The sequence below is a fragment of the Fomitopsis serialis genome, assembly GCF_022376445.1.
Source record: "Fomitopsis serialis strain Sig1Antser10 chromosome Unknown B0H18scaffold_77, whole genome shotgun sequence".
Taxonomy (NCBI): Eukaryota; Fungi; Basidiomycota; class Agaricomycetes; order Polyporales; family Fomitopsidaceae; genus Fomitopsis; species Fomitopsis serialis.
Genome location: NW_025955037.1, coordinates 80,043 through 102,254, shown reverse-complemented (window position 1 = coordinate 102,254; position 22,212 = coordinate 80,043). Strand labels below are relative to the sequence as shown.

Below are 22,212 nucleotides of genomic sequence, written 5' to 3'. Positions count from 1 at the left end.
TGCAAGACTGACCGAGGCGACTGCGCTGAACATGCCAACATCGGCGGGGGCTGATCGCGTCCTGGCAAGAGGTACGACAATTATCCATGTTACTTTTGGGATGGGAATATTGAGGCATATACGGCTACACACAGTGACCTCAACGTGCCTTGACCCAATTGATTGGTGGCACTGCGAAGTGTGGGGGAATGGTGGGACAACCACGACAAGCACCACTGAGGCGCCAACAACCTCTACCACGACGAGTCCGCCGTCGACGACCACCCCGATTACGACGAGCCCGCCACCGACTACTACCCCAACCACGACAAGCCCGTCGCCGACGACGACGAGCCAAGAGGAAACCTCAACAAGTCTCTCTCCTACATTCATGTCCTCTCCGACTGCAACTGAGACATCATTGACAGGCAATTCGAACGCGTCTCACCAAACGTCGTCCGCAGGGGCGCAATCAAGCTCCGAGTCGTCGGACATATCGTCTGGGATTTCGACGCCTACTGCGTCACAGCCATCGCAGAGTGCAAGTTCAGAGACCAGTACCTCGAGTATCGGCGGGTTGTCATTGAGCAAAGCAACCAGCGCTTCGAAGGGCCCAAGCTCCGCCACCGTATCATCAACGTCGACAGTCGCTACCTCCGTCGGTGCTGCTGCTCCGTCTGTTGCAGCTGCATCGACTGTCGCTCGCGGATCCAAGAGCAAGTGGATCATCATAGCCGTTGTAGTGCTTCTGCTGCTTCTCGGCATCCTGACAGTATGGTGGATGCGAAGGAAACACAGGGCCGACGGGGGTGAAAGCACGAGCTCTTTCGGTGAGTTTGCCGTTGCAGATCGATAGATATGCCTCTAACCAGTAATTTTGCGCGGTATGACGAAGATGCCGGCCGCGCTAGCACCAATTTGAGTCAATATGGCAACCGCGAACTCTCGATGACTCCCTATGTTTCTCGTACGGGATCTCTCGTGGAAACCCTGGTCGACGCGACGTCCGATGTCGATACTCATATGTCAGAAGGCATGCCATGTCCAGAGGGCTCGCAGGACGCCATTCTAATACCGGGCAGCTTATCACATCGATTCCGTAGTGTCTTCGGAACGACACACCGCACAAACCCTCCATCACGACCTGCGTCGGCATGGGCAGAAGTTGCCTCAGTGACAGCGTCACTGGTGGATAGCCCGGTATCGCGAAGCCCACTATCGCGCCCGCTCGATGCAAATGCTTTGACCTCGGAGAATACGATGCCCAATTCTCCGTCATCCCCCGTGCGATACGCGGACCTACACTCATTAACCCTTTCCGGGGTTGCTCAACCTACGGATCCCTCCCCTGCTTGGTCACCTATCTCGCCATCGTCAGGGAACCGTGGCTCTGGCGTATGGCATCCGATATCCTTTGTTCATACTCCCACTGCGCTAGCTGGCGCGCAGGAGCACCTTCCCGAGAAGCAGGACTTCGAGGCTGCAGAGCCGCACACTCCCGCTCAGTCTCCCACAATACAGATGCCGCCGATTGCTTTCGACGCCAATCTTCTCTCCTCGGTGGCTCGGCATTCGCTCCGGCGGGCGGAAGACGGTGGCATCAGTTTATCTGGTGGGCCACCCCGTTTGCCAAACACTCATTCGGCAGATTCACCTTCCATCTTGGGCTCTCTTGGCGGAGGAAGTTATCAGACGCTTCCTCCTGCATATGGGGCGTATTGACTCAACAGGCGTCAGACGAGCTGCTCCAGTGGTACGTCGCTCGCCCACTGGCGAATACTCTCTGCGCTATCTCGACTCGTCTGCATGATTTGTACAATGGATCTATAAAGTAATGTATACTTCGCTAGGGCCCTGGGTGTTTAGGATCTCGTTCTCAGAATCCGGAATGATTAGGTGCGCCCACTTTGACCGCGATCGATATTGGGTCGATCTCATGACAGTGGCACGAAGAAACGACTAACCGTATTATCCTGACAGCTGCGTGCCCAGTGACAGACGCCCTGGGTCGCTTCAAGTTCTGCGTGAGTCTTCTGTCGTTCATCATCTGCTCGAACCTCATATCATACCAGAGGGCGGAAGGTGATAATATCAGCCTGGCTGGCAGTGTATTACCCCGTACTATGTGACAGAAGCGTTTGCCATTCGAATATATCGATGTGTCAGAGTGGTTGGACGCAGTGCTCAGGCCTCAGGCTTCGGCGCGCTCAGCGTTGAACGTGAACGTTGAACTTCCACGCTGCAATACTTACGGTGAGCATGCGAATGCCGCGAACGCTAGGGTAGTCGATATCGATGTAGGCAGTGATAGTTGACGAATACACCTGTTTGGCAATCGAGGGCCAGCCACCAGCTGTATCAGGCACGCCATCTTGGCCCATTGGACTGAAGAGTTGTTTCCATGTATATTCCGCACAGCCACACGGCGTTGTGGTCTTGCGGTGGGCGTCTGCTTCGGTGCCAGTACGACAATACTAACTGCCAGTACTCATTGAAACCTAGACTGCAAAACGTTCCTGACCTGGAAGTGCAGGGAAGAAACAGTAGGCAAAAAGCATCCGTACGCTTCACTGTGATTCTGCTTGCCTTCGAAAGTAGAATGTGTGCCGAGTATGCGGCCGTACCTGCCAGTGTCGTCTTCAGGCGCGGCGTAGTACCCAATAGTCATGGAACTGCGTCTGGACCCATGAAGTATGGGCGCATATTACTGATGCGGCTCACGGCCGTATGTCTAGCTGGTATGGAACCATGCCTTCCATTGCGACTCAGTACGTGTACTGTCTTCAACAGACCCTGCAATTACGAGCGGTCAATATAAACACGCTGAAGACAGTGGTGACACGGAAGTACGTATGCCAGCATGTTCCATACGCTCAATTGATGTCAATGTTTCATAGATGGACATGCACTCCGAGGTGCTCTCGTGTGGTCTTTGCGGGCGTAGTTTAGCGAGGTACGGGCCTTGTGCGCTGGTATATCAATGTCAGGCCTGGCTGCTAAGTACATAAGGCCTCCCGTTCCGACGTGGAGTGATCAACCTGAACCCATACTCACCTCCTCTTTGCTCACTACGGTAACAGGGGACTTGCTGGACATGTCGATTTACACAGACCAGGCTCGTATCGGTGAGATGACAGGGCTGGTGGCGAAATTCACCTCCGACTTCCCCGAATGCCCCTTGCAGTTTCGGCAGATACCATCTCGAGTACCGGGCTCCATCGTTCTTGTCACCGGTACAACCGGGTCGCTTGGATGCCACCTCCTGGAAACCCTCGTACACTCGCCTTTGATCGGGCGAGTATACGCGCTCAACAGACCAGACCGTAAAGGGCGACCATTGCGAGACAGGCAGGTGGAAGCACTCCGGGAGCGCGGCATCGTAGAGAGCGTAGTCGACGCGGAGAAGGTCATCCTCCTTGAGGGTGAACTGATGAATCCACATTGGGGACTCACCGAGGATTTGTACAACGAGGTGCGTGCATGTCTGATGCCCTTTGTCAGCCAGCAGCTGAGCGAACGCAGATCCACAACTCGGTGACACACGTTCTTCACAATGGTTAGTATACCTTACCTTCTCGTACTCACAGTTCTCGACAATGACATCCTCCACAGCATGGCGCGTCGACTTGTCTCTCCGCTATCTGCCTTCGAGCCCAACATCTCCGGTCTGCGCACGTTAATCGACTTCTGCCTGACGTCGACAGTCTCGACCATGCCTCGACTTGTCTTCACAAGTAGCCTGACAGATGCTACGAGTATGTCCCGCTTTCTCCTCCTAGACCAAGTAGCCTAATCACGATAATCTCTCACTGCAGAGGCTCCACATGGCCAGCAGGTCCTTGAGGACCCAATACCCCCTGAGTGGTCCGTCGGGATGGGCTATTCCGAAGCCAAATGGGTCTGCGAGGAGATCCTGTTTGCCGCATGTCGATCGACACCGCTGGACGCCCTTGTAGTCCGCGTCGGTCAAATTACGGGAGGGAAGGCAGGCGCTTGGGCGACCACGGACTGGTTCTCGTGCATGGTGCAAAGCGCGAGCAAAGACGGTGTAGGCTGCTTCCCAGACGACCCAAGGGTATGTCTCCTTGGGTTACCGTATATAATCAGTATGTGTGCTGACAGTGACGGGTTGCAGTTGATGGACTGGTTCCCCTTTGAGCTCGCATCATCTGCGCTTCTCGACTTCCTCCACACTCCCCCTGCATACCTCTCCAACGTTGCTCCTTCGCGCGTCGTACATCTCGTCCACCCGCACCCAGTGACGTGGAGCGACATCGCGGCGGAGGTCGTGCGCGCGGTCGGCGGGCGGCTTGTGCCCTTCGACGACTGGCTTCGCGCGATAGAAGCTGCAGCTATTCTGGCGAAGTCGCAGCCGCCGTCCACCAACGGGAGCAAGAAGCCCCGCCGCATGCGTGCGATCTCTCTGATTCCGTTCTTCCGTACGCTGCATATTAACATGCGCGACGGCGCGCGGGCGATGGGGTTCCCGGCGTGGGACGGCCCGCGTGGCGTCGCTGCGTCCCCCACACTGTCGGATCCCGACGTCGCGCAGTTGGGAGCGGAGGATGTGCGACGGTGGGTGAGCTACTGGAAGAAAGTCGGATTCATCCGCGAGGACGAGCACGAGAGTCCGGTACAGGCACGGCTGTAACCTGTAGGGAAGGTGTCGCAAGTGAGGCCAGATCACATTTTCGTTGCGATACTTAGCAATCTGTAATCCTGTATTGTTCATGGATGGTGTAGATCAGTTCGCTCTCCACTGACGAGAGCAACAATACTTGTTCGATACAGGAGATTCGGCACGAGCAGCTGCGCAACGCTGAAGCAGAAGCCCGCATCAGGAAGTGACCTCAACTGATCTACGGCCGTGAAGTCGATCCTCTGCACTTAAATCATCCTCCGCTCAGCGTATGATCACCTGCCTCGCCCTCCAAGAGTTGCGCACCGCGACTAGAGCGACACCTCAGCCTCCACAGTCGAAAGCTCCCACGCAAGCCCTCGGGACTGCGCGACATCCACCCACGGCTCCGTCGCGTTTGACCGCGCGCGTTGGTACACGACCCTCACGCTCTCACCGCTCTTCGCCCCGGCTACCGTCACTATTGAACCCTCTACGCTTACCGCGCTTCCATCCGCCGCCTCCGCCCAGACACGGTTCTGCGGGCTTGCCAAGTCGAATGGCGCCCCACTCCCGGCATGCACGCTGACATTCCACCTGGATGTCCCGTTGCCCGGGTCCGCGAGCGGTGAGGCCTTGATGGAGAATGGCGCGACGCCACTTGGGAGGCGGAGGTCGCCTGCGTCCGCACCGAACCCAATGTAGAGCGAGTCAGGCTCGACAAAGAGCCGGGAGGTGTAGAGGTACCGGTCTGCGGAAGAATTGGGCCGCGCATGGTGCGGGTAGTAGAGCTCGGCGGGTTCGCGGAGGAGGCGACGATGGAGCCGTGGCCGTCGAGTAGATGCCACCTGTGTGATGTCGCCGCTCAGCATCCGGTGAGGAGGGGGTACGTGGAGGACGTACGAGATGCGTCCTGGGAGAGAATCGGGTTCGAACCGCTCTTGTAATATGGCCCCGTCACAGAGTGCGCGTACGCGTAGCCTATTCCATAGTCGGGTGACTCGTAGCTAAGCGGGCGACGTGAGATCAAGTCAGGGTGCACATCTGGGACAGCTCACTTGTTCGCACTGTAGGTCAGGAAGTAGACCGGCTGGCCGAAGCTATCGTACCGCTTGATGGTCGTTGAGCCTTCGGACCAGCGGCGGTTCTTGAGTGTCCCGTTGCTCGCGACGTAATCGCTGACGTGCGCGTTCTCCCAGGCCTTATAGCTCGTGTCAAGCGCTGCTGTTACAGCACATCCAACGGAGGCGACTGACCTGAGGCTGCAACTTGTATGATATGACGGGCACGAAGCCGTCCTTCCGCGTTGGCCCGGGTAGCTCGAGTTGACTGAGTCTACCCATCCCTCTGCTGGCCCTTGTACACGTCCTGTAGCTCTCGTGCACCACAGGCAGCGTCTTCGCTCAGGATCATTCCACCAGTGTCGTCCAGCCGCACCGCGTATATGTTGCTCTCCTCGATGTACCGGTTGAATTCGTCGCTCCACACCCAGTTGCGATACGCATTGCGCGAGAAGAAAGCCAGATCGAGCCGTCATCGTCCCAGAGCACGTTCGGGTCGATTGAGGGGATGTACGTGCCTAACGGGGCGGTGTCACCTACGGCGGGCGAGGATGGCGGAACGAGGTACGGCGATGTCATGAGGATTAATGTCATGATAATGGGGTCAAATGGGTAGTAGTCGATCGGTCTGTTGGCGATCTCGACGAACGGCCCCGCAGGTGAGCGGGACACGGCTACGCCGATCTTGCTCGCTTCCTCAAATCTGGTATCTGAACAAGTCAAGTTAATAACAAGCCGAGCAGACTGTTTGTACGCACTTGAAGTATTCGCCACAAGCCTCGGCTCCGTATATCGACCGGAGTGGAACAGGAAGTACCACTCGTCTTCTCGTTGTAGTAGCACTCCGGCGCCCAGAACCAATCCTGCGCCCATACGTTCGCCGAGTCATTCTTGAACGCTCCGCCCGGATCTTGCTCCAGGTGCTCAAGTCCGGCGACGTGTAGATGCCATAGTACCACCCATCGTCCGCGCCCTCGGTGCTGTAGGCCCAGTACGCGCCAGTCTTCGCGTCCCAGCGCACATACGGATCGGCAGAGACGGACGAGTTGTCGTTGCGTACGTCGCGTTCGTGCGCCATGGCGCGCCATTTGACCAACTAGAATGGCCGAGGCAAGCGTAGAAAAAGGGCGAGTGCTTGCAGCGCGCCCCGAAACATTGCGAGGAGGGCTGGGAACACAATACGCGTATGGCGAAAGGGACTGTGCTGAAGCGACGCGGGCCATGATATACGAAGTGTGGAGGACGCCCACGCGACACTCTACCCATGTGCGAGGATTCGCGTTGTGCCAATGCAACCGGTACATTGATGGTAACTACCGCGTGACCAGCACCTGTGATACTGCACATGATCGCGTCGGTTTGTTTACGCTGTTGTACAAGAGCTTCGTTCCTGACGCCCAATTAGGCACACTTTCCTCCTCCACCGTTTGATACGGAGATTACTCACCTAGTATCTCCATATCTCCGTTCCCAATCACCTGTCTCAGCTGATACATGGTATCCGCGCACACAGTCGAGGACTAGAGTTACGGTGATATGTCGAGACTACCGTTCCATAAGTAGTGATGCATGATGCCGTCTGCACTGGCATTAGCGGTGCATGTATCTCCTGGAATTCAAGGAATTCGATGACTGACGAGTCGCAGGCAAAATGTGAATGGACCGACGATTACTGACGGATTTGCCCGAGGCGAGCAAGAGGCAAGATGCGCATGCGTGGCCAGATGCGTACGAGCTGTCCGTGAACATGTTGTGCCCTCGCTAGCACCCTGGCAGATACCCATCCGCCATGACAGCCCGCTTTGACATGCACTGCGCACTACTCAGAAGATGGCAGTCCCGATGGCCACTCAGGGACGATGGCCACACAAAGGACAAAGCACGCTTTGACAATACTTCAAACACCGAGTGGCACAGTGTGTGGCGTAGCCTCGTATAAAAGGATTCGCTATGCCGTACGCCCGAACATCTCCCCTTCCATTGCACGCACCCACGCGAGACACCGCAGCGATGCACCGTGCCCTCTGCATATCCGAGATTATCCGCGACGTCTTTGTCTACGCCTCGCAGCAGTGCATCTTAGACGACACCACCAGACGAGTGTGCGCATGGCACGCTTGTGGGACGAACTATCCCATTGTCCGACCTCTTGCCCCTACGACATTGAGACGCAGAGGGGACATCCAACGCCTCGGCATGCGTGCTTGCTTGCGGTAGCACTGAGCTGCAAGACGTTCTCGGGTGTTGCACTCGATCTTCTATGGCGTGTTCTTGACTCGCCAGAACCTTTACGAAGCCTGATGAAGTACCATAGCATCTCGGTAAGGATCCAGCCCGAGTATGCGTTCGGACCTCTGAACCATCATTGCAGGATGCAGAGGAAGGCACTCCCAAGGCACGCGCGCGCTACCGTGTTTACACCAACCGCGTCAAGGGATTGCTGTCCGATCCCAACGTACAGGCCAGCAAGCGAGCTGACTGTGAGTAGCGGACATGACCCATGACGCGCAGGCACTGAAGCTGATCTGCGCGAAGCACATACCAAACAGCTCTTCACCCTCCCCAAACTCCGCTCCGTCCGGATCGACATCGCGCCTTCGTCCAAATACCAGCGTCCCTTCGGACTCCTCACGAACTCCCTCACCGATGTACGCGTCTCTTTCATCGGCAGCGGGCGGCACTGGTCCTTAGCCAGAGCGTCGAGCTACGTGAACAACTACCTCGATGCCCTGGCGAAGCAGCCCTGCTTATCCACGCTCGAACTCGACTGGCTGCCGGTTATCCCGGACCCCGCGCTGCTCACCAGCCTCACGAAGCTACGCTCGCTGCGAGTCGCACTGCTGGCGGACATCGCTGACGCGATCCCCTTCCTCGCCGCGCTGCACGCATCCAGCATCCCCAATGTCAGGATATTCATCGAGCAGGAGGACTGCGACGTCCCTATCGTAGACTATCGCAGGACGAGCGTCGGAAGTCCCGTGGAGCTCTGTCTGAGCGGCAACCCCAACGCGCTGTGCCTGGACAGGCTGATGGACATCTTTTCGACGGAAGAGGGCGAGACGGAACTGCTCCTCGTCTGCGAGTTCGAGTTCCCCGACGACCACGCGTTCGCAAAGGTTGGTCTCACGAGCTCTGCCGTCGACGCTCTCTGCCGCGCCCTACGCTGTCCACAGAGCAGCGTCGCCATGGCCCTCCGGGCTCCTCTGGACCTATCGGACTCCTCCACCGACGAGTCCTTCTCCTTCGCCCTGATACAGCCGCTGCTCCGGCTACGGTGCATGAGCAGGTTCGAGGTCGCCGCCAACGTACTCTTCGAGCTCTCCGACGCCAACATCGGCGCTCTCGCTCACGCCTGGCCCGACCTCGAAGCCCTCGAATTCCGCTTCTGCCACGACAGCCTACAGGGCAGCGGCATCCTGCCGAAAAAGTGCCCCACCCTCCGCAGCCTGGCATCACTCGGCCGACACTGTCGCCAGCTACGCGAGGCGTACATACCGATTCGCGCCGACGTGGACGACATAAGCTGGGAGGACTGGCCGACGCCTAAGGAGGGAAACTGGACGCTGAGACAGCTTACCATTGACGGTGGAGAGGTCTTGTCTGGAGAGTGCGAGGCGGTGGGGATGGCGCTGCACCAAATATTCCCGCGTGCGACGGTGGACACGCGCAACGTCTTCGACCTGGACACTTGGAATAAGATAATGCAGGCACATTTGAGGTGCAGCTTGTATGCGGACATGCACGATTATACCATGTAGTTTCGATTACCTAGAAGCCAATTTCATTCAGCTCACATCGCATTCCTCATCCCACGAGTTGTTGTAAAAATACACGAGCACTCACATTAACTTCAGTTCTTGAGCGAAGCTCTGGACACGCAGAAGTTACCATAAGATAGCGAAGTCGTACGGCACAATGCGTCACTTCTTTTTGCCCTTCGCCTTGCTGTCCTCCCCGGCCGACAGCCCCAACCACTGATCGAGCTTGTTCCATAGCTTCTCCCTCTCCTCCGCCCACATATCTCTCCTCGCTCCTACACACGAACCGCAGAATCCGACGTCTGCCCAGTCGATATCGATCAGGTCCTGTAGACCCGTCAACGGATCCAGCAGACCATCTTCAAAGAGCGAGGCTTGCACCACATGCTGTGCCCACCACTCAACGCTTTTGCCACGCGCTGCGAGACAGCTCTCGAGCGCGGGCTTCTGCTCTTCGTTCAACTTGTCTGCAGGGATCTTCGCGAGCTCACAGGGGATGGAAGACGGTGTAGGTGGCCCGCAGGCGAGCTTCAACCACGCGCTCTCTAAACGTTCGCGCGCGCCGATCAAACGAAGTAGGTCGGCATATCGCAGAGTGCTTGGAGTGTCCGAAATGAGGTCGTCGTCGCCAACGAAGTCGTCATCGTCGGCGAAGAATATCTGCCCGAAGCCAGGTGTGCGTAGCAGCTCGTAGTACGCGCGCTTCCGGACTGCAGGGACATCACATTGCCGGGAGAGCAGGAGGGTCTCCTTGGCGAAGTTCTGTTGCTCCTCCGTTGGCGAGACATCCAGCTCGTCCAGCTCTGATGGCCATATCTCCATGAGTTCGTCAGTCGCAAAGTCAAGGTAATTCGGCGATTCAAGAGCGTGTGCCGCCCTCATCAGTGCAGCGATGGTGAGGAAAGGGGGTTTTGTGCGAGCGAACTTACTAGAGGAGGCTCAGTACGACATAGACATGACAAGCGGATCTCACTTACATGCCCATTTCCCAGGCGGTCAACAGACATTCGAAGTCCTCCGCGGATACGCCGGCGATCCGATACACAGGGCAGCTATCCACGATCTCACCTTCCATCAGTCCGCCCGAACACCGGCCTGCAAGCTCGACGATGTCAGGTTCTTCGAACTCGCTGGTGTCGCCATCGTCATCCGCACTGATCCGCTTGTTGCTTGGGGTCTGAAGTGCATCGCCGAAGAGCCTAGCAAAGTAGTTTGAGTTTGGGCGCGATAAACGTGACCTGTGCAGTTTGTAGAGCGTCTTCTCGACCAAGACGACGACGGAACCATCCAGATACCAGAAGTTCGGACTTCGAGTTGCTTTGCTGAGAGCTCGGCTGTGCTTAGTCTTCTGTAACGCAGGGGAGCTCAAGGGCAAAGAAGTCGAGCTCCCTCGATGTGTGCGTTCCGCCGGAGCTTGTGAAGACGACGGTGGGGAAGGAGGAGCCATGGCGCCTTGTGCTGAAGACGGCAGTCGAGCGGGCTGCGAAGCGCTGATATGATGCTTTTCAGACGTAGACGAGGTCGGTTTCTTGATCTACGAGACGTTCAGCAATGCATCGGGGGAAGCAGTGAACTGACCTTTGGTTTTGGTCTTGGTGTCGAAGGTATGAACTCCACGATATCGGGGCTCGAAGGTTCCGGTGGAAGGTGGCCGTTGAGCTGCGTCGAAGGGGCCTTGTCGTCGGATCGGCGCCGTGACTTAGGCTGTGTGTCAGTCGATGGCAATTCGTCTTCATTTGTTCGCTTTCGTTTCTTGGATCCCTTCTTCGCTGCAGGCGTGACTACATTGCTTGCCTTGCTTTGCGCCTCTGCACTACCGGCCGCATCGGCGTTTGACTTCTTTGTGGTAGTTTTCGCGCGCTTCTTGGACGAAGAGGACACCTTGGGCTCGCCCTCACGAGAGTCTGTGTGTTGAGAAGCAGAGAGAGGAGGCGACCGCATTTCTGCTTTCACTCGGGTGGTAGTCTTCTTCTTGGACGGCGATGCAGAGGCGCGTTGAGCTGTGGCAGCGTGATCCTTGGACGTGTCCTTTCCCGAGCGCGAAGGCAATGTCGCCTTTTCTTGGGAGCTTATTTGACTCTGAGCCTCGTCGTCCTCCTGGGAGCTCGTATCGCTTCGCACGCCATCATCCTCCAAGCTCTTGCCCTCCTCAGGAGAATCGCCAGCATAAGACACACCATCATCGGATGTGTCCATGTCGCCTGTGATCTGCGCCTGTTGCTCTTGCGGTGTTGCCTGTGAGAGCAGTTCGGAGACTTCCGGTAAATCAGACTCTGGGGACGAAGCACGATCCACGGCCTCTGATCCTGGCCCACCGTCTGACATACAGACAAGCAGGATCAAAACTATCAGAGTTGAGCAAATCACCGCATGTGCAAAGACTGCCATATCTTACTCACCTGGTTTTGGTTCTAGGGTATCAGTTGGGAATCGACTGACAGACTGGATGCGGTGCGGCAGAAAATGGCCGCCTAGAGGAGCAGCCAGAACTCCCTTTCAATTTGGTCACAGATGGATATAACAGCGCGTATATGCACTCACAGAGTTGTCCGAGATAGAGCGCAACAGCTTAACATCGAGTGATGAGTACAGCGCATAGGTGAGCAGCACATAAGATCTGTCAACGCACGAGGGACCTCCAACTTCGTTGCAATCCGTCGATGAAATCCTAGAGAGCACACTCCAGACCTCTCCACGCGTCAAATACGGGATTTAGAAGCAAGTAGTACAGCGATACGGGCAGAATCGGGCGAGGTCGTGGTCCTGCGTGAGTGCGTCCGAGTCGAGCATCAAGGAGGAGAAGCGAGAGCAGGAGCAGGAGCAGGAGCAGGAGGAAGTTGCGCAATGCGCGTCGCTGTCGGTCCCGGTCGCGACGCTCATTATCACGCGGTATACACGTGATCGAATCTGATTCAGGCTTAATGATTATTAAATGCTGCGTAATGCAAGCTTCTTTTTATCCCCGAGCTTTACCCGCGGACAGCATACCGCTCAAGTAGCCTACTTATCCCCATAAGCTCTTGCTGCGCCCGTCGCATTTGACATATGATACAATGTCCAGACTGGTTGGAAACTGCCTCAAGGAATGACACACAAGGCTTCAGATCTTCAGATGTGGACTTGCTTGCCTGTCACGGTATAATCCTCGAGAAAATATGCAACGGAACGCCGGACGGTCACTAAGTTAAGGCTCACGAGCAGACGTATTTTCCGGAATTGAATGTCGTGTTCGGCACAATCACCATCGTATTCTGCCGAGCATACACAATGAGCGACATGCGTAAGCAAACGCGCAATTCAACTACCACTTCAACATATCGACATCCACAAAGACTCAGTCCAACTCGTCGATCTCCATCGCCCTCGCGAACAGCTCCTCCTCGAACTCACGGGCTAACAGCTCCTCCACCTCACTCAAGCTGCGGCGGCTGGTAGGCGGTTTGGGCAGCGGGCGCGGCTTCGGCTTCGGCTTCGGGGTCGGAGGCAGCGGGCGCGGCTTTGGCTTCGGGGTCGGAGGAAGTGGGCGCGGCTCCCCGCCGCCCCTGGGCATTACATCGCGGGTCCAGAAGGCTTCCTCATCGAAGTCGCGCTCCTCAAGTTCAGAGTCGCTCAAGCCCTCGACACCCCTAGGCATGGGGCGCGGTCCCACGGGCCTCGGCGGGCGCGGGCGCGGGTGCGGCGGCGGCGGCGGCGGAGGTGGAGGCCTCGGCCGGCCGGGGTCACTGCGGACCCAGAAGGCGCCCTCATCGTCGAATGCACGCTGGAGGAGGGACTCTTCATCGAGGTCGCGCTCCTCAAGCTCAGAGTCGCTCAAGCTGCGACGGCTGGTAGGCGGTTTGGGCAGTGGGCGCGGCTTCGGCTTCGGAGTCGGAGGCAGCGGTCGCGGCTTTGGCTTCGGCGTCGGAGGCAGTGGACGTGGCTCCCCGCCGCCCCTGGGCATCACGTCGCGGGCCCAGAAGTTGTCCTCGAGGCCCCGCTCGTACAGAGTCTCATCCTTTTCGCCGCGAGACCAACTGCGGAAGGAATCAGTTTCGGTGCGGCATGCAACAGTGCAGAGACTCTCATAGTCCAATGGGGAGTGACAGAGCTGGCGCGGCAGTCGCAGCAGCGAGAAGAACGGAGAAAACGGCGGAGTAGCGCATGATGGGTCGTAAGACAGAGAGAACGACGGTTGTGAAAAAAAGCGGGGCTAACATCCACGGTCAGTATCGGCAGCCACGATAGCCAGGAGTGCTGCAGTACTCACCAACCAGTACCCTCGCTTGAGTTGAGCTCGAATGAGAAGAGTAAGCTGAGGAATGGGGGAGAGAGCGGACTCCTTTTATACGTAGACCTCCCAATGCTGGCACTCTGCGAGGCTCTGCGATGGTTCCACTGCACAAGCGGCTATCAGGTGTAGCGAGTGATCCACTAGAAACGGACGGCGCCGACGCCCGCTGTCACAGCGAGCCACGGTACCATGTGTACGTGCGGGGTTCGCAGGCCGCATACCAACCGCTCGCTGCATCGCTCTGGCTGGAAACTTACACTCATTGCGTCTATGGGGCAGTTGGGCTCCATATAAATCGCGGGGTGAACGTTATCATTTGACCCGCATCCAGGTCCCTAAGAAATCTGCACGACATTGGCCTATACCGTCAATGTTGTGAGCGGAATTAAAGAAGACCGTGACGATTAGATACCGTTTCATGTCCGAGGATCGTAGGCTCCTCTGGCCGTTTCAATGGAGTACTCAGGCTCATTGATCCTCTGCACCGCCAGTGGGAGCCGACGCTAACAGGCGCATCAGGCCAGCGAGGCTCTCCCGTGACAGGATCTGCTGTACCAGCATCCGCCACTCATATACGTAGACCGCCCGGGCCCCTCGCACGGCAATTTGATGATTGCCGGTGAGAGACGAGACGCACCACAACTTGCGAGCGGATGACGTGAAATTAGAGCGAAAGATGATCGAGCGCACAACTTGAATGCAAATATAAGCCTGCTAGCTGCAGAGTACAAGGCGTAGATCGTACTCACGATTACACAGAAGTATCGCCCGCTTCATGTCTGCGTTATGGTGTTGGCAGTGCAAACCCTCCACGAAGCTCGAAGTTCTGTCCGTGACGCGTGCCAAACGGACCCTCGTTCGAGTCGCTGCAACATCCGAGCGTGGGGTCGGAGCTCAAGACGCTCCTTGGCGATGCATCCACCACTGCCTGCGGAATCACAAATCTAGATTCGAACGGTAGCGCGCATCAAAGGTTGTGGTGCATGATCGCCGACGGATCGCCGAGACATTGATGCGCGCACGACGCGGTGCTGATCTACACAACTTACTTAGGAATGCAGAGAGCGCCTTGGACAATTGGCATTCGCGCCAGGCGAAGTCCGACCCAACCGGAAGCTACCTGGTTCGACACAATAGTGTGCGCTGCTAGGATTCCACCAATAGATTGGGGAGTATTCGTCCCGTACTGACCTAGATGCTATTGCGGGTTGCTGTCTGAATGGCACAACCAAAGAGGCACTCCGGGCGGGGTTACATACCTCGGCGTCGACTCGGATCCTCAGGCTTCGGTCATGAAGGAGGAGTGCAAGCGACCAAATTGTAATTCGCCCAGATACGGGGTCGAATTCAGTACTCAACGAGCAAGCGTGTGGCAGACACGAATCCCGCGCTAGTATGTGAGCTTTGAAGACACCATGGACAGGCGCTGTCCGAGTCGGGTACTCCACAAACGTAAGCCAGCTACGTGTCGTATATACTTAGACTCACATGAGCGAGGACGCCCTAATCCTGCAGCAGGCAACCTCGGAGATTCCAGCAGATGAACCGGACGGCTTCAAGACAGCGCAGCCTGAGGTCGCGCTTCGTCGATCGAAATTACAGGAAGCTTATCACGGAGCGTCAGCTTTCTCGGTCAATCACCACTGGCAAGAACAACACGAACCTGCGGCGGTTCCACAGTATATACGCTAGGCCTGGGGCCTGCCGGTGTATCCTAAATGTGACATGCCAGATTAGATATGCGAGCAGGACAAACGAGGTTACCAGAAAATATGATGTATCGAGTCACGGCGGCCTTCCGGTTGTCACGTAGCTGCCAGGTGCCAGTTCAGTGGAACGCAAGAGATGGTTACTACTAACTGTGCAAGAGCCGGAAGAGTGTATTAAGTCGGTACACAGTTTGTACGTGTTAATCTTGTGACGGAATGACGGTTACTGGACGAAGAGTACTCTGACTGACGGATTGGGTCGAGCAAGTTCATATTCTGACCACCGACGCAGTGGAGGATTAGAGGCACTTTCTGTACTTACCGCTTTAAGAAGCATCGTGATCACGAGGTCAGGTCGGCGTTCAAACGTTCAGAATCATTGGACCCTCCGAGTCGTCGAGTCGTAAGTCAACGTTTCAGCACGGAGTCAGCATCTTCGAATCGTACATTGGTCTATGCATCAGGTTCACAGAGTCCGCCACGTCATCCCTCTGTAATGGGGTTCATGCTTAAAATACGTTTGCGTTGCTACTGATACAGTTATTCCATCGTCCGATCCTACAGGCTTCCCGAATTCAGCTATCGTACAATCTCCCAGAACTTCACGATTGAACCTCTTTTCTACGACACCCTTGAACATCCCCACCCGTGACGACCCGGTCCTCAATGACTTCCGTTTCCACGCACCTGCGGTCATCCTCGTCGGTCACGCCGCGTCGTTCGGCGGAGTCGCTCAGTACGCGACCAACTCGACCAAACCATCCAGCTCCCGCTCGTAGCACCTATGCTTGCTCACCTCCAGCGCAAAGCTCGAGACGAAGCCCTTCGCGTCCTGCCTGATCTTCAACACGTCGGCCGCAACCGAGCCGGCGTCGTAGTTCCCCGCCGTGACTACACCGTAGGACACAACGACGTCGTTGCTGAGCAGGTCATGGGAAAACTTCAGCTGCGGGACGTTCAACGCATCGTGCACGAATTTGACACCTCATGACGAGCGATGGTGAGCGTGAGAGTACATCCAACCTGTGTCGCGTTGTGCTCACCTTCACCCAGCGCCCCAATCGTCTTGCAGTGCCCGAACGCCTCGCGGACCCAGTGGATGGCGCGCCCCATCTTCACCAGCGTCGCGACGTGTTCTCCGCTGGGCACGACGACAGCGTCGAACATCGTGCTGCGCTGCCCCTCGAAGTGATGATCAGCCCACACCCCGACGTCGCCTCCCTTCTGGCCCTTCGGATACACCCTGCCCCTCCGCGGCCCGATCACCCAGCTCGTCGCCGACCCCGCCTTGATCGCCGCGCGAAGGCCCTCCACCTCCGCGAGGTTGTATCCGTCGGCGAGCAGGATGGCGATACGGCGACTCTTGATCGTGGGCTCCTTCGGCTTGTAGTACAGCTGCGACAAGGCCGCGCTCTTCTTCCCGTGGTTTGGACGGCCTGGCTCGCTCGGTATGACGCCGCCGACCTTCTCAGCGACCTGCTTCGTCAGCTCGAAGTCGACGTTATTCAGAACCTTCATGTAAGTCTCGTACACGACGGGGTCGTCGCAGTGACTGAGCTCGAAGGAGATGGCGGAGACCAGGTGCGCCTTCTCGTACTCGGTCAACGAGTTGTAGAAAAGCTGCGCCTGGTTGTAGTGCTCCTTGAACTTCTCGCCGCGGTATCGCTGCTTGACACCCTCGACCTTCTGTGGGTAACTGCAACGCGCATGAGCGTGTGCACGATCACGTATGACTTCACTCACTCATAATAACCACCTTCCTGCACTGGCACCGGTCCTCCGACACTCGCCCGGTTCGGCCAGTAGTTGATGCTGCCTTGTGTGATCTTGTGTCGCATAGCGCCGTCTCGCTGATGGTTCAGAACGGGGCAAACGGGGCGGTTGATCGGGAGCTCCTGCCAGTTGATCCCGAGCCTCGTAATCTGCGTGTCGAAGTACGAGAAGTTCCTTCCCTGCAGCAGCGGATCGTCGCTCAAGCCGATCCCAGGGATGACGTGCGAAGTGCAGAACGCAACCTGCTCCGTTTCGGTGAAGTACTCGTCGACGGTGCGATTGAGCACGAGCTCGCCGATGACCTGTATGGGGACAAGCTCCTCAGGCCAAATCTTAGTCGCGTCAAGGATGTCGAAGTCGAAGTCGTGCTCGGCGGACTCGGGAATGACTTGGATGCCGAACGTCCACTTCGGGTACGCCCCAGTATCGATCGCCTCATTTAAGTCCTTGCGGTGGAAGTCTGGCGTGGAGATTATATCTTCTAGCGCAACCCCATCGTGGTCTGGCAGACGTACCGGGATCTTGGCCGCACAACTTGAGTGCCTCGTCCCACACCAGGCTGCATACGCCGAGCTCGGGCATGAAATGAAACTTCACGAAGTGTCGCTTTCCCTCAGCGTTCACCAGAGTGTATGTGTTTACTCCGAACCCTTGCACCATACGATACGAGCGCGGGATACCTCTGTCGGACATTGCCCACATCACCATATGCGTGGCTTGATCGCGATTCAAATGAGTGAATTAACTCATGACAGCAACGCAAATACGTACCTTCCGGTTGAAGTCCGACGTAGTCCCAGAAATTGTTATGGGCGCTCTGACCCTGGGGTACTTCGTTGTGTGGCTCCGGCTTCACGGCATGCACGAAGTCAGGAAACTTGATAGCGTCTTGGATGAAGAACACAGGTATGTCGTTGCCGACGATGTCCCAGTTACCCTCTTGCGTATAGAACTTGACGGCGAATCCTCTGACGTCCCGCACGGTATCCTGGCAGTCACAATTGTTTAGATCACCATTCCCAATGCCCTAGGTTCTACTCACCGCACTTCCACGAGAGCCCTGGACAGTACTGAAGCGCAGGAAGACTGGGGTTGTACGCGAAGAGTCGGTGAGCACCGGTGCATAGGTATACTTCGAGGCGCTGCTGTCGAAAACCTTGAAGTATCCATGTGCGGCGGCGCCTCGGGCGTGAACGACACGCTATATGCGTGGGTGAGCCCACTGTGAAAGGTTCCTGGGTATATGATCTACCTCTGGTATACGCTCATGGTCGAAGCGATGGATCTTCTCGCGACCGATCTAAAGAGTGCTTGTGTCAGCGGAGGACTACATGTGGCTGATATATCGGGAAGATTTACTTGATCCTCCAAGAGGGATGGCCCTACGTGAGCCTTCGTTTGCGCCTTCAGCCTATTTAGGAGATGTCAGCGTTGTCGCATACAGACTATGGTGTCGATTGCAAACTGATCAAAGGCATCTCGGCGGAGCATACATTGAGACAATCGCATCAACTCGCGACCAACTCCGAGAAGCGCTTGGCCGCGCGCTAACAGCAGTTATGCGGGACCGTTGCCTATCCCCACATACACCCAAGACCAAAGGCAGCATATATGCACCCATCATGCCAGCCACCGGAACCACAGGCTATAGACAACCCTTGCAACCAAGATCATGACGCGCATCGTGTTCCGCGAGCGGGTGGGCGAAGGCGACGCGATATTCGTCATAGTATTTGCCCAGCCGGGCGCGGCCATTTGGCGTGCATACAGGCACTCACCAATTATCGGTGTCCGACACGAAAACGCCATGGTCCGTGGTCAGGCTTTTGGCTGGCCTTTTTGAGGGGTCCTGTATGTCTTTCTGCAAGTCGGCGATCTTGGCGGTCTCAGTCGCCGCAGCGAAGACTGACTGAGCGGCTGTCTTGATTGCGCTGGCCATGGTGGATGAGAGACGGGGGAGAAATGTGGAAGGGGTTCATGACGAGGACGCGCCTTCTTATATGACGGGGGGACGACGGGAGAAGCATGGCTCGAGTGACAGCAAGAGAGCTTCTCGTTTGGCCGGAACGTCGACACTTGCCATCTTTGTCCAGATGTGCTCCGTATTAGGACATGCACTCCCCGATCGCTAGCGACGTCGCGTTTCCCTATGAGGAATGTATGGTTTGTTATGACTTCATAGCCCGTCATAGATTCACCAGTGACAAAACACCCACGTACGCGCTCTTCGTGTGCTTGCGAATCAGGTGATGACACGACGCCCTCACCTGCCACCCTCACCGCGACATGGTGTCTCCGAGTCTTCTTCGTGCGCATGGTATACCTGCTATGGAATGGACAGCTCACCGCACAAGTACCAAGTACTTATCCTCATAGGATTTTGCCGCGCTTGTTGCAATCATGTCCGCAATACGCAGATCTGTGCAAGATCATGGACTCGGTCACCTATATATAGCCTATGACAGGAACATGTTATTCACGAACACTGCAACGCACCAGCAATCATTTCGCACATGGTCATTGCTCCTATGGAATGCTCCGCGCCCGTGCCGGCAAGGCTCTGGCACGTCCTTTTCGGGGTTTTATCTTTAAATTACCGAAACCGTGTAAGTAGCCTGAGTTGGGTGGTGATAGAATGTTGCAGTGTGTTGGCAGTGTGCAGTGGAATTTGAGATCGACGACCAGTGAATTGTCACGTGAGAGGTAAGTAGCCGCGACCAATATTGTTCAATTGCAACGTTCAATTCGAACTCAAACTTGAATGTCCTTGGCTGTTTTGCCCTCGTAGATACAAAGTATTGTACGCATGTCCGTCTCATTGCATGAAACGGGGTGTAGCATTCACTGGACTTGTCGTTGCCACTCGAATTTGCACGGTTTGACTCGACTCACACAACGACACGTGGACGCATCGCGTGTTATCAGTTTCCTCTATTGACGCTGCTCTTGGTTCTGTACCCCGACGATTGGCGAGCGCGGGGCCTTGCGGTGAGTCTCAGTGAAACCCGCTGCACTGGACACTTTCTAACTCACGTCCAAATCTCACAGAAAGCCTGCGCAAGAAGAACCAGACGCGCGGAAATCATCGCAAGTAGACGCCGCGCCACCACGGTAAGTAAACGCGCAAATCAAGGCCTAGATATCGATTCCATGCTGTCGCTGACTTCTGAGATCAGTACAATTCAACCACGACGCGAAGATCAGTCGGATGCACACAACCATCTAAAGGTACCCCAGCGCAAAAATGACCGAATCGTACATCGGTGTCAACAACACCCTGCTCGTCAGTATGGCGTACCCATCCCGATACAATCTACTATCCCTCAATCAGGATATCCTCGAGGAATTTGTATCGTTCCTAGCATCCCCAGATGCCCTCCGTCTGTCGATGACAGCGCACGGTCTGCGCGCGATCGCCAAGCGTCGCGCGCTCGCAGACATCAGGCTGCGCTCGACGGAGCGCGCGACGCTCTTCTGCAAGTACATGCTCGCAGACATTCCCGATCGCCTCCGATGGCTACGCCGACTCGAAATCCACCTCGGCACCTTCTACGAAGAGCGCATCTCCCTCGCCATCCCGGGGCTCGTGCGTGTGCTGGCCCACGCGCCCGCGCTCAAGTCGCTCACCTTCGACGACGCGGAGGTCATGCTCGAGTCCGGCATCCTCGCAGCGGCCGTACGGATGCTGACCACGCTCGAGGAGCTCAACCTCCGCAAGTACGGGCTGCTAGCGGTGTCCACCGTGCGCCGCCTGAGCAGCAACCTGCGCAAGCTCAGCCTCACAGGCATGCTGCATCCACGGCGCCATGTCATCCTCGCCACGCTCTTGTGCCCGGCGCCGGAGCATCTCACCGACGACGATCAAGCCGATGTCCGCTGGAAGTCGATAACGGAGCTGGAGCTAGACATTGCCTGTCCGATCAACTCTATACCCCACCAGGCGATCATCGAGAGCTTCCCGAGCGTCCAGCGCTTCGACTTTAGCGTCACAGACGTGCAGGCGAACGACGAGAAACCCGAGCGTCCTCCCGGCGTCCGGGTGGGCTGGCCACACCTGGACTGGCTGGCTGGAACGCCTGTGTCGCTGGGCGGTCTAACAGGGCCCGTGAAGGGCCTCCGCTTGACGGAGGAGCGTCAAGGCATCCTTCATGAACACGGCGGCGTGGTCGTCAGGCATCTCGACCCAGTGATGCTGTCCGTCACGATCCCTCCCGAACCGGATGCTCGGGTGTGGAAGAAGTTGGTCGAGCGGTCACACCGATTGCGATACCTGCGTATCGAGCTGTCGAATGCCGGAGAGCGCGTGGCAGAGCTAACGAATGGAGGGTGAGTACGTCCAGCTCCTCGCGCTCCAGATGTGCTCACGCATCACAGGCACATGTCCCTAATGCTCTAGGCGACCTAGACATCGTGTGCATGAGCGTCGACATCACCGATCTCCACGGAGGGGTCGTCTTTGCGCCTATCGCGGAAGCGGTCGCACTCGAACTGGCGAAGCCCATCGACTCTCTGCGATACGTCTGCGTCCGCACAGGGTCGGGCTCCGCCGACTGTGAATGGCACGGCAAGGTCTCTTGGTGGAGAGCCATGGGGTCCAGCGAGGAGCGTTGGGTGAAGCGCGTCACCGTCGGCCTTGGCACGTACATTGACAACTACCTCATGTCGGCCGAGTTTGAGCGCACCTTGTCGCTCGACGGTGAGCGCCGTTCTGCTCTGCTCACGGCCTGTGCTGAACGCGCTTCGGCTGCTCCTTCGCAGATCGTCATCTCTTTCCGGATAATTAGGAGCTCAGAGAGACGACGTACGTGGTCCCAGTTACACGATCGGACGCGGTGCCTGATTCTCGCCGCAGATTGTGGATCATAGTTTGTAGGAAAATTATCGGACGCTGCATCTTTCTTGTGGATCCCCCGCCTCACGATACCATGCTGCCCTCTCATTGTTTTCGTCGCATGCTCGAATGAATACACGTCTCTCTGCCTCTCATCCCAATGTAGCTAGTATCGTACGATTGAATACCCTGTTCTGTGTCCTTGCAAATCAG

General features: G+C 56.7%; 8 protein-coding genes across 8 annotated transcripts; 4 read left to right on the top strand and 4 right to left on the bottom strand.

Annotated features, from left to right (window-relative positions):
- Positions 1 to 776: 776 nt before the first annotated feature.
- Positions 777 to 1,778, top strand: B0H18DRAFT_632990 (uncharacterized protein). The gene is made up of 2 exons (XM_048038864.1): positions 777 to 809; positions 875 to 1,778. The coding sequence occupies exon 2, from the start codon at positions 928 to 930 to the stop codon at positions 1,699 to 1,701; it is 774 nt and encodes a 257-aa protein (XP_047889602.1). The 5' UTR covers positions 777 to 809; positions 875 to 927; the 3' UTR covers positions 1,702 to 1,778.
- Positions 1,779 to 2,905: 1,127 nt separating this feature from the next.
- On the top strand, positions 2,906 to 4,947 carry B0H18DRAFT_1027512 (male sterility protein-domain-containing protein). Its single transcript, XM_048029881.1, has 6 exons — positions 2,906 to 2,974; positions 3,036 to 3,461; positions 3,567 to 3,734; positions 3,795 to 4,054; positions 4,115 to 4,865; positions 4,925 to 4,947. The coding sequence occupies exons 2-5, from the start codon at positions 3,074 to 3,076 to the stop codon at positions 4,628 to 4,630; spliced, it is 1,332 nt and encodes a 443-aa protein (XP_047889601.1). The 5' UTR covers positions 2,906 to 2,974; positions 3,036 to 3,073; the 3' UTR covers positions 4,631 to 4,865; positions 4,925 to 4,947.
- On the bottom strand, positions 4,760 to 6,736 carry B0H18DRAFT_1195587 (glycosyl hydrolase; the record flags this gene model as incomplete). The annotated part of the gene is made up of 8 exons (XM_048036074.1): positions 4,760 to 5,388; positions 5,415 to 5,445; positions 5,488 to 5,604; positions 5,656 to 5,798; positions 5,854 to 5,999; positions 6,099 to 6,368; positions 6,417 to 6,482; positions 6,556 to 6,736. 8 exons carry the CDS (start codon positions 6,734 to 6,736, stop codon positions 4,930 to 4,932), a joined length of 1,413 nt encoding a protein of 470 aa, XP_047889600.1. The 3' UTR covers positions 4,760 to 4,929.
- Positions 6,737 to 7,321: 585 nt separating this feature from the next.
- B0H18DRAFT_1027502 (uncharacterized protein) lies at positions 7,322 to 8,664 on the top strand. The gene is made up of 3 exons (XM_048029880.1): positions 7,322 to 7,797; positions 7,827 to 8,138; positions 8,194 to 8,664. The coding sequence occupies exons 1-3, from the start codon at positions 7,669 to 7,671 to the stop codon at positions 8,347 to 8,349; spliced, it is 597 nt and encodes a 198-aa protein (XP_047889599.1). The 5' UTR covers positions 7,322 to 7,668; the 3' UTR covers positions 8,350 to 8,664.
- Positions 8,665 to 9,578: 914 nt separating this feature from the next.
- B0H18DRAFT_881876 (uncharacterized protein) lies at positions 9,579 to 10,863 on the bottom strand (the record flags this gene model as incomplete). The annotated part of the gene is made up of 2 exons (XM_048040871.1): positions 9,579 to 10,344; positions 10,394 to 10,863. 2 exons carry the CDS (start codon positions 10,861 to 10,863, stop codon positions 9,579 to 9,581), a joined length of 1,236 nt encoding a protein of 411 aa, XP_047889598.1.
- Positions 10,864 to 12,647: 1,784 nt separating this feature from the next.
- B0H18DRAFT_1027497 (uncharacterized protein) lies at positions 12,648 to 13,599 on the bottom strand. Its single transcript, XM_048029879.1, has 2 exons — positions 13,480 to 13,599; positions 12,648 to 13,429 (listed from the first exon to the last, which is right to left on the bottom strand). The coding sequence occupies exon 2, from the start codon at positions 13,354 to 13,356 to the stop codon at positions 12,751 to 12,753; it is 606 nt and encodes a 201-aa protein (XP_047889597.1). The 5' UTR covers positions 13,357 to 13,429; positions 13,480 to 13,599; the 3' UTR covers positions 12,648 to 12,750.
- Positions 13,600 to 16,128: 2,529 nt separating this feature from the next.
- Positions 16,129 to 19,107, bottom strand: B0H18DRAFT_881814 (catalase; the record flags this gene model as incomplete). The annotated part of the gene is made up of 9 exons (XM_048040865.1): positions 16,129 to 16,379; positions 16,439 to 17,091; positions 17,139 to 17,628; positions 17,684 to 17,884; positions 17,940 to 18,156; positions 18,211 to 18,369; positions 18,421 to 18,468; positions 18,528 to 18,579; positions 18,947 to 19,107. The coding sequence occupies 9 exons, from the start codon at positions 19,105 to 19,107 to the stop codon at positions 16,129 to 16,131; spliced, it is 2,232 nt and encodes a 743-aa protein (XP_047889596.1).
- An 882-nt stretch (positions 19,108 to 19,989) lies between these two features.
- Positions 19,990 to 21,815, top strand: B0H18DRAFT_632874 (uncharacterized protein). The gene is made up of 3 exons (XM_048038863.1): positions 19,990 to 20,156; positions 20,217 to 21,494; positions 21,543 to 21,815. Exons 2-3 carry the CDS (start codon positions 20,413 to 20,415, stop codon positions 21,562 to 21,564), a joined length of 1,104 nt encoding a protein of 367 aa, XP_047889595.1. The 5' UTR covers positions 19,990 to 20,156; positions 20,217 to 20,412; the 3' UTR covers positions 21,565 to 21,815.
- Positions 21,816 to 22,212: the final 397 nt, after the last annotated feature.

What these genes read in the sequence shown, in the direction of transcription:
- B0H18DRAFT_632990 (XM_048038864.1), top strand. Translation starts at nt 928, where the DNA reads ATGACTCCCTATGTTTCTCGTACGGGATCTCTCGTGGAAACCCTGGTC.
- B0H18DRAFT_1027512 (XM_048029881.1), top strand. Translation starts at nt 3,074, where the DNA reads ATGTCGATTTACACAGACCAGGCTCGTATCGGTGAGATGACAGGGCTG. An exon ending in GTACAACGAGGTGCGTGCAT is followed by an intron (nt 3,462 to 3,566) that starts GTCTGATGCCCT and finishes TCGTACTCACAG; the next exon opens with TTCTCGACAATGACATCCTC. An exon ending in GCTTCCCAGACGACCCAAGG is followed by an intron (nt 4,055 to 4,114) that starts GTATGTCTCCTT and finishes GACGGGTTGCAG; the next exon opens with TTGATGGACTGGTTCCCCTT.
- B0H18DRAFT_1027502 (XM_048029880.1), top strand. Translation starts at nt 7,669, where the DNA reads ATGCACCGTGCCCTCTGCATATCCGAGATTATCCGCGACGTCTTTGTC. An exon ending in GTGGGACGAACTATCCCATT is followed by an intron (nt 7,798 to 7,826) that starts GTCCGACCTCTT and finishes TACGACATTGAG; the next exon opens with ACGCAGAGGGGACATCCAAC. An exon ending in GGCCAGCAAGCGAGCTGACT is followed by an intron (nt 8,139 to 8,193) that starts GTGAGTAGCGGA and finishes ATCTGCGCGAAG; the next exon opens with CACATACCAAACAGCTCTTC.
- B0H18DRAFT_1027497 (XM_048029879.1), bottom strand. Translation starts at nt 13,356, where the DNA reads ATGCCCAGGGGCGGCGGGGAGCCACGTCCACTGCCTCCGACGCCGAAG.
- B0H18DRAFT_632874 (XM_048038863.1), top strand. Translation starts at nt 20,413, where the DNA reads ATGACCGAATCGTACATCGGTGTCAACAACACCCTGCTCGTCAGTATG. An exon ending in GCAGAGCTAACGAATGGAGG is followed by an intron (nt 21,495 to 21,542) that starts GTGAGTACGTCC and finishes CACGCATCACAG; the next exon opens with GCACATGTCCCTAATGCTCT.